The 9,069-nt window shown below is 44.1% G+C and overlaps 1 protein-coding gene across 2 annotated transcripts in view; it reads right to left on the bottom strand.

Moving 5' to 3' along the window:
• Positions 1-380: 380 nt before the first annotated feature.
• Positions 381-9,069, bottom strand: part of rassf9 (Ras association domain family member 9) — a 28,224-nt gene continuing 19,535 nt past the window's right edge. For both annotated transcript variants that reach the window (XM_086209711.1, XM_086209710.1), the window contains one exon: positions 381-2,918. In XM_086209711.1, the coding sequence (XP_086065837.1) occupies positions 1,673-2,918 (1,246 nt within the window). In that variant the 3' untranslated portion in view covers positions 381-1,672. The remainder of the gene's footprint in view (positions 2,919-9,069) is intronic.

The following is a 9,069-nucleotide window of genomic DNA, read 5'->3' as shown; positions in this document are numbered from 1 at the left end:
TTATATGCTGCAGTGCCCTGAGAGACGGCTCACCGCCGGCTCAGACTCAGAGGAGCTACAACACCGATCTGTGTTTTTGGGACTTAAACACGACGGAGCTGTTCGTGGCTCTACAATTCTACAATTTCATTTCGCAGACGCTTTTGTCCAAAGCGACGTACAACACAAGCAAGAATTCAGTCCTCGTGGCTCTCCAGAATATGAATATCTTCGCCATCATCGCTGGTTATCAGACGCACTTCCCCTCCCTCGTGACTGTTTTTTGCTCTAGTTTTTGTGATCAATGAGTGATTATGCCTCCAAAACCACTTCAACTTATGACTTGAGCTTCAGTGTTTGACAGATTTTGCCCCCCCCCCCCCAAAGAAAACCTCAGTGTAGATTTATCGACATTTTCAACATTAGTTTATTTTGAAAGTTCACACGTACAAATTACATTATTATGGCTTGCATCTTTATGTGTTGTCAGCACGATTTTAGTCCAACTATTGTGGTGTCTTTGTTCTGAATGTGTTTAAATGCACATTTGGCTGATGGTGTTTATTTCCTCAGAGGGGAAACGGTTAAAAAAAAAAATCTTATTTTTCCTTTTAATTACAATTAAATGATAAATAAATATTCTCTTCCTCTTCTTCAAACTCGTGCGCGCATCATCGAACAGCAGAGGTCTCAACAGCATATTTACAGTCAAAAGGTGTTTTTTTTTTTTTTCCTTTTTACAAAGCTTACATTCTACGTCTGAATCAGTTAGCAATTTGTTTTAATATAAAACATTGTTAATTTTCTGAATTAATTTGTGTACAAACGAGTGCAGCTTCACCAACGGCAGGAAGCCCGCCAGGCTGAGTCAGCTGGGAGCTCTGACCTGGATGACCCCGCTCACCATTATCTCAGCGAGCCTCTGACAGGAGGGAACCGAAAAGCTTTTAAACTCCTAATTTACACTTTTGCTTCCCTGCTTGAAGCTTAAAATTAGGTGGAGGTTCAGTTTGTGCCTCCCAGTTATTGTCACCAACTCCACAAACATCTCAACGCCGGCGAGATTAACTGATGCACGGCTGTACTTCTCCGACTCCTCCCGTTTTTTTTTTTTTTTTTAAAGTCGTTGTCGTACTTTCACACGAGCACCGGTGAGAAGGAGAGGCGCCGCTGCTAATTTCTACGAGAACCGGCATCTCTGCGCAGCAGCACATCTCAGCTAGTCAGAGCTAAGACGAAGTCGGAAAAATCTATGATAATGAGTTGCAGGTGTGTAATTTCTGTCTATTTTGCCCCCAAACTGGTCCAGATTCCTGAACCCGTGCCATTCCAGACTTGGTCCGTGACCGTCGGCCACACCTACAAAACAGACCCACGTTGCCACCGGTCCTGCGCTGGACCACTGACCGTCAGTCTCTAGCCGCAATCCAGGATCGTCTTCTCCAGTGTTTCTAGGATTCTGTCTGATAATGAGACGCCGTTGTTGTTTTTTAGAAAAGTGGTGAAACAGCGTCGCAAGGACAGTTTTAAAAGTAATCGGTGTGATTCTCTGGTGGGCTGTGCCAAAGACTGCTGGATCAAATAATAAGAGTAAGATGGAACATCCCCTTTAGTTGATGAAAGCCTGCCAGGGATTCCTCTTCGCTGTAGCCAGAGCCCCCGGATCATTAAACTGCAGTGTCAACAAGGCTTTTCAAACGTCGGTGTCCAGGGGGGGAGGGAAGTCCAGACCGGGTGACAGTGAGTCCTGACTGTGTGTGGAGCTAATCCCAGTGTCTGAGTCTGTGTCTGTAATGTCTAGAGGCGACAGGCTGTGTTTGAGTTTCACAGTCTGGGAGGCGCTGCACTGCGTCTCACTTTTCACAGCGTCAGGACGCGCCTCCTCCGTGCTGTCACCCACTTGCAGGGAGCTCAGGTGAGCCGCCAGCTGCCAGCACTCCTGGTCTTTGGAGACCAGCGCAGCATCGTACAACTTCAGCTGCTTGTCTACTTCTGCAGCTTGGTTGTGGAGTGACACGCCGGCGAGGAGGCTGTGTTTCAGTTCCGTCTGCATCCTCTCCAGTTCGGCAGTGTAGAAGGACTCGTCGGGGTCAGAGGGGATCCAGGGAGCAGCCGCTGCTCCTTCCTGCTCGCTGTCCTCGTGGCTCAGCGGGAGGTCGGCCCTCCTCACCTCGACGTCGATATCCCGACACAGCTGGAGGATGAGATCCTGGTGCCTCTGAACCTGCAGCTCCAGCTGTTCCACCCCGTCGCTGGTGTGTAGATACTCCCGCAGCTGCTCCGCGTTGGGTTCTTCCAAACCGAGGCCACAGGCCTGAGCCTGAGGAACCTCCGACTCTGCCTCTCTCTCAAACTGCTCGATCTCTAAATCCAGCTCCTTCATCCGCTGAATCTGTTCCCGAATCGTGTGGTCTTGGTTCAGAATAAGCTTCACCATCCGATCGATCTCCTCGGCGCCGGGAGAGATTTTGCTCTCCTTGTGAAGCTTCTCCAGCTTGCGGAAAGCTTTCTTCACCATACGCTTCTGCTTCTCCACCGGCAGAGACTGGGGATGCTTCGCGCGACTGTGCTCCCATCGCTTCGGCTTGGTGCCTTTGCTCTTTCCCACTTTGGCAGTGTTCTGAGGCACAAAATCGCAGGTTTTGACGAGATTGAACTGGATGAAGGGTCTCTGGTCCCCCCAGGCGTACCAGAGCCTCAGGATTCTAGTGAGAGGAGGCAGGGCTCTCTCAAAACCCTTCCACCTCTCCACAAGACAGAAGTCTTTGGTTTCTCCATTCAGGAGCTGCTTGTTCTCCGGGAGGGACCTGTGATCCTCCAGTAAGGCCTGGATCATGTCTGCACAGGTGGTGTGCTTGGTGACTCCACAGATGATCTTCTCTTCGCTGCAGACGGTGACCTGGATCTCCTTTCCTGCTGTTGGCTCAGCATCTTTGGTCCTGAAAGGACACGAGAGAACTGTGATTGTTTGGTTTGAATAGAGGGTTTTAAATTCTGCCCCGAGTTGCTGCACGGCTGAAAACTCCACACTCCACCTGCACCGAGTACCGATGTCTGCGCGGAAGAGACCAGATGCTTCTTTTATGTGTCCTGACTTAAATATTTCTTTTTACTCTTTAACAAAATATATGTACACAAGGTTCATTGTTAAAACTATAAATATGTAAATGTATCAATAAAAACTGTATATTCTGTATCAGATTGTCTGTGTGATGTTTACACCAAATAAAATAGTTAACTAGACTTTAGCGTGTTGACGTTAAATTTTTACTTCAATTCATTTCCCCTCAATTTAAACCAGGACTTGTGTGTTGGACCAACGTGGAAGCGTCACAAAAGATCTGAATTATGAGTTCATTCTGAATATTTCCTTGTCCCTCACATCAGACGCTCTTCCAGTGGCGCTCCTCACGTCCTCTCCCTCTCCTACGTAGTATATTTTATTTACATAGATCCTGCGTTGATGGTTTTCCATTAGGTCAATGAGCAGAAAGCTACAGCGGCTCACTCGCCGCTCCCCGGCTCCATCCTATTAGACTCATCGTCTTACTCATCGCAGATGATCACCTGCTGCTTCGGTTCTGAGCTATTTAACCCCAAAGCCCTCATTACCTTTTTCGTCTGGACTGCAAAACTAAAAATTGACCTTTGATGGGCCGGCATTATCAATTTTTTACGTGCTTAATGGGCCACCGGTAATAACCAGGACCTAATATCCAGTCATTAGAAGATAGGCACCGGCAATGCAGACATCCACAACAAGTAATCAGATAAGTAGATAACATCGCCAGACATTTCAGTTTCAATTGAAGATAAGGAATGACGTATCATGTTATTATTAATATGAGTCTGATTGGGTTATCAGAGTTAACAAATTAATCACATGAATTGCAGCGTATAAGTGCCAGGTTTCTGCCTCAGAGAACCCCCCCCCCCCCCGCCCCCGACAGGGAAAAGGACATATGATAGGTCCATGAATACAGATACTACAATCTCTACAATAACAGAACAATTATTTTTTTCAAGATAATGAGAAGACCAAAAAAAAAAAAAAAAAAAAGGGTTCGAGCTTCTCCTCACAGACTAAACCGCAGACCGGCTGGTACAGTGCTACCAAACAGGCATGAGTTAATTACAGAGTTTATTAGAGTGTAATAAATCAGAATAACGAGCTAGAGATCCCAGTGTGATTGAAAGGAAGCCCAGGGGGTTCTTTCATTTTTTTTTTCTTCCCCATATCATCTTAAGGCGTAAACCAAAAGTCATAACGTGGTATTCTGAAAAGATCCAGATAAGATAAGATAAACTAAAATAAACTCAGTTAAGCCGAGATAAGACGATCCTCGCAGATGTGGACATTTCAAGTGTGACAGCATCAATAAACAATAAGTCCCCAGTCAGGAAACAGGGAATTAGGAAAAATCAAAATAGACGCAAGAGCAGGAGTTTATCCTCTCTCTCTCTCTCTCACACACACACACATTCAAAGCATAATTCATGTCTGCATTTCAAAACAAGCACTGAAAGCTGATCTAGATTTACCTCAACGGACACATGCAGACTCAACTGCTGCAGGCGCTCCCTCTGGTTCTAACAGGTACGCGGTGATGGAGTCAGATTTGAGCCGCCTCACGTCTTGTAGCTGCTGGGATTTATCTGTGCAGATAACCTTGGCTGGCTGCAGCCCACATTAACCACCGATGGAGGGTTGCAAAGAAGAAAAAAACCCTTCAAAACATCCTCTGAGGACGCTAGTGGCAGCCTGCATGCCAGCAGAAGCAAGTGAGCTGTTTTGGTCAAAAGATGTTAAAGCGTCATTCTGAATGCTGATATCGCTGTGTTTTGGTTCCCACATGGCACGAAAGCTCACAGCTCTGTGTAAACTGGCGGTGAACAAGGCCTCAGGAATGCGATACGTATGCAACAATGCGAGTGGCTGGTTAATGGTTATAGAGACTCTTGGAGACCAGCAAGGCGAAGCAAATACCAGAGCTACGCGCTGGCTAAACGAATGCTGCAGCATTCAGAGACTACGACCATGATGACTTTGACCTCAGGCTTTCCAACTACCGCCGTCTCAGGGACACTGCTGCTGCTGCTGTATGGGAGGCCACACCTGAACACTATAAAGCAACACACACACAAACACACACCTCCGCGCAGCTTAAGAATGTTCAATATTTGTTGACAGTCTCACAAAAGAAAGAATCAAACATGAAACGGATTCCCAAATTGAGGTGAGGACCACCCAAGAGGAAGAGAAAAGGGTCACAAGAGGACACTTCAAGTCCCGTGAAGTGCAGGAGGACCCAGTACAACTGTGCCCCATGAAACAGACACACATTTAATGGTGACGTGAAACGTTTGCACCGGATCTTGCAAAAGGTTATTCACAATTCTTTGCTCATAATCCCATACATTTAAGTGAAGAGTGTGTGTCCTCAAATGTTCCTTTACGTTGTCAGAGGCAGACAGGAAAATGGATACAATTCTCTTTTCTCAGCAGCATCAGGGAGATGAGACCTGGCTAGTTAGCTTAGCACCATGAAGGGCAGTGGACGGGCAGCTTCGCATACCTCTTTCAAAAGTTAAGCAGCTTGGTTTTCCCAAAAGTGTGAATCCTCATCCTCTCCTATGAGGCTGACAGCTTTAACAAAGGTGAGCTTTTGTTGAACAGAGTTTGAGGTGCTCTGTCAAATCACTACGCCCATTCGAGAAAGTAGTTCTGACAACCAGTTTATTGTCTAAAACGACAAAATCATGTACTTTTAAATTGTTACTTCCCAGTGAATGTTTTGCACAACCACAGTTCTGTGAGTAACTGTATTTGACGATTTTTGCAATTCATTGTGCTAAGCTAACTAGCAGTCAGCTGGTCTCAGCTTCTTACACATTTACAAGAGGGGTAGCCAACTTGTATTCCTATGGATGACAGTAAATACAAGTTTATTTTCCCCAAAAATCTGTATACTGACGTATCGTGGATAACTTTTCAAGTGCAATGATTGAATGAAAACAGCCTGAACAGGTGACAAATGGACACGGGTAAACACATTAGCCTCCAGAGCTCATAAGCTAATATGTTTGGGAACCGTGGCTGTAATGCAATAGATATTTCACACTGTAAAAAGATTTCCTGAAAACTTCGTCCTGCCCAAACATGTAGCTGAGGCCATATCTGAGCGCACAGGTGAACAAACACACTCTCTAGACAATTGGGTATTTTGGAAGGGGTGACCCAAGCCCTCAGCTGTGCAGGAAGAGGGTACAACAAGCCGGGGGGGAAACACCTGTATTTGTCCTGAGTCACAATCACCAGAGCTCAAACATCCTGCCGCCACAGCTCAATGTACAGAGGGAGGAAGAGGAAACACGCACCCCACACTGGCCACCACGGTCTGCGTTCACCTCTAACGTGCTAACAAATGGATGCATGTGACAACATTGATAGCATCTCTTGAATGCGTGCTAATGGATGCAAGATGATGAGTTCTCAAGGGTAGAGATGTGGTTCAGTGTCGAGATTTTGCTCTCTGTCGATGCATTTTTCACTTATTTGCATTTAAATACACTTTTTTAGGTGTCAAGTATGCTTTGCTTCATATTTGAGCAACACACTCAACACACTAAGGGAAAAAAATTATATTTACATCATACAACATAATAATGTAATGCCTTCTTGTAGTGATACCTGCCCCGTAAGGTGTATTCTGCTGGTCAAGTACTTGTAAATTGTTGTCTTGAGCGTACAACAGTAAACCCCCCCCAAAACTGCATTACTCTTTTGTAACTCCAGAATGCAGGAAGAGCCAGCCATGTACTTAGCTTGAAACTAACGGCTGCTAACAATGGCTGGCTCCTTCTGCTTTCTGGAGTCAAAAGAAGTAATGCAGGATGAATAAATAAATAAATAAATTGTGAGCTTGAGACGCCCACTGGAGTACTTGAGTGGCAAAAAATACTTCCTTTTAATGCAGATTGAGGATATTTTAACTTTTGCATCCACTAATCGCCGCCATTTTAGGTTCATGTTCAAAATTATTATCACTGGAACATCACCAAGTACTGAGCAGAAAAAAACAATATGTTATTATTTTCTGAAGACAAACACTTTAGCACTTTCACTCTCTTTGCCAAAACCCTCAACACTCCCTGCCAGGAAAAACACGAACACTGCACACATGATTGGACTGATTATATCGCGGTTAATACACTCATAAGGGCTGTCACTTTGGGTGCCATTTCTTATTCATAGTTTGGGATTAAGCTGCAGTTCCAGACACAACAAATGCGGGTGCCCCCATAGGTCGCAGCTTTTGGGAGATAAATGACAAATCTAACACTGATACTGTGATGAACTCAAATTTTCTTGGCAGAAAAATAAATGCATAAGGACCTGGAACGAGGGATGATGTCGCTCAGTCACAACAGAACTGTGGGACATTTCACACTTGAGGGGAGACATGAAACCCGAACGGTCCGCGGTCCCGCTTGACCTCAGCTTGAACTTAGATGCTGCAGTGAGACGTCAGATGCGTCGGAGGAAACCACATTTCAATTACATGATTTTAGCACAAATTACCGTACAGAACAATGACGCCACCGCCTTGCGGTATGGCTCACTTCCACTTCAAATTCTAATGATGATAACACTCCAGTCTAACAATTCTCCACGTTTGACATTTGCATGTTGCCACACAGAAGAACCTGTTGGTGATTTGAACATGTCATAACAAATGAAAGTTACACTGCAACTCTCCTCTGTCCCGGCGTGTCTCCACATATGAACGCTGACACAGTAGGGCCATGCCATATTTGTAACCACAACTGTTGTTACAGGCTCTTACTTTTGGGCCAAGTGATTGAAAATTTTGCTTGTTTTCTATGATATAAAATTTTCAATTTGTTTTTCCACTACTAAGAGAAAAATAAATATATACATAAAAAAAGAAAGGGGCAATGATTTGACACCATCTTAACTGTAGCACGTTAGCTTACTATTAGCCAGCAACACCTCCTGGATGCGGTACTATACAAAACCCTGCTTGAATGTGACTAGGTTGTCAAGATGACAACAAGTCACTTCGGTTACGGGTGCTGTGTGTTTACGTCAATGCTGTTAAATACATGTCTACAGCAGGGGCAGGGAGCTCGCTAATGGTCCATCTACTCAGGGCTGCTGGCCACTGGGAAACGATCTTAAGACGAATGCTGGTAATTGCTTCTTACACAATACAGGTTAAAGTAGCACGTTAATGCTTTATACCGCCAAACAAATCAAATCTATCTTTTAAGTTAAACATGTTTATCCCCCAGCATTTCAATGATGCTTTATTAAGGGGATGACCAATGTTTTTACGATCCTGTCAGGGGCATAAATGTCACAAAACTAAACTGGACATTTTACAAATGTCAACCTGAAGGGAGCACCAGAAGAAAGATGGAGGATCAACGAGGTCATTAGGATTTATCCTGCGGGCATCATGGGTAAATGTTTTAAATTTAATGGAAATCCATCCCAATAGATATTTCACTATGCAATCAAAATGTTGGCGCAAAAGGTTTAGCCATGATTCAAAGACCTGATTGGGAACTTTTATTGCCACTGGGGTCCCTACAGGATGAATGTGTGATTATTTTTCTTGCATCACCATTTAAAATACAATGAAGAAAATCCTGCAGGGATATTTTACATCACCTTACTGACACCTTAGTACTAACATATAGCACTGCTTAAATTAATCACATCAACCACCATGAGTTTCACAGTCAAACTAGGAAAATATTTCTCAGTCATCAACTGAGTTGGTACAGAAGCTGAGATTAAACACACTAGGAATTTATTTTTTACATCATCTCGAGATATTAAGTTAATTAAGTTGTCTCCAGATAGCTAATCTTGTTTTTTTTTTTAATTTACAAAAGCCGGTTGATTAACTCGTTATCTTGAGAAACACGACTTTCTTCTCCTCTATTTAATGAACTTGTGTTCTGGAGAAAATGTGCTTTTGTCAGGCTAACTAGTTAATTAGCTTGTTATCTCTGTTTTAACAACCTAATAATTTCTTGAGATGACGGTATAATTAACCT

Source organism: Aulostomus chinensis, chromosome 7 (genome assembly GCF_037954235.1).
Source record: "Aulostomus chinensis isolate RoL2024-O1b breed Wild chromosome 7, RoL_Achi_v1.0, whole genome shotgun sequence".
In the NCBI taxonomy this organism is placed as follows: Eukaryota; Metazoa; Chordata; class Actinopteri; order Syngnathiformes; family Aulostomidae; genus Aulostomus; species Aulostomus chinensis.
This window is presented reverse-complemented; position numbering and strand designations above follow the sequence as displayed.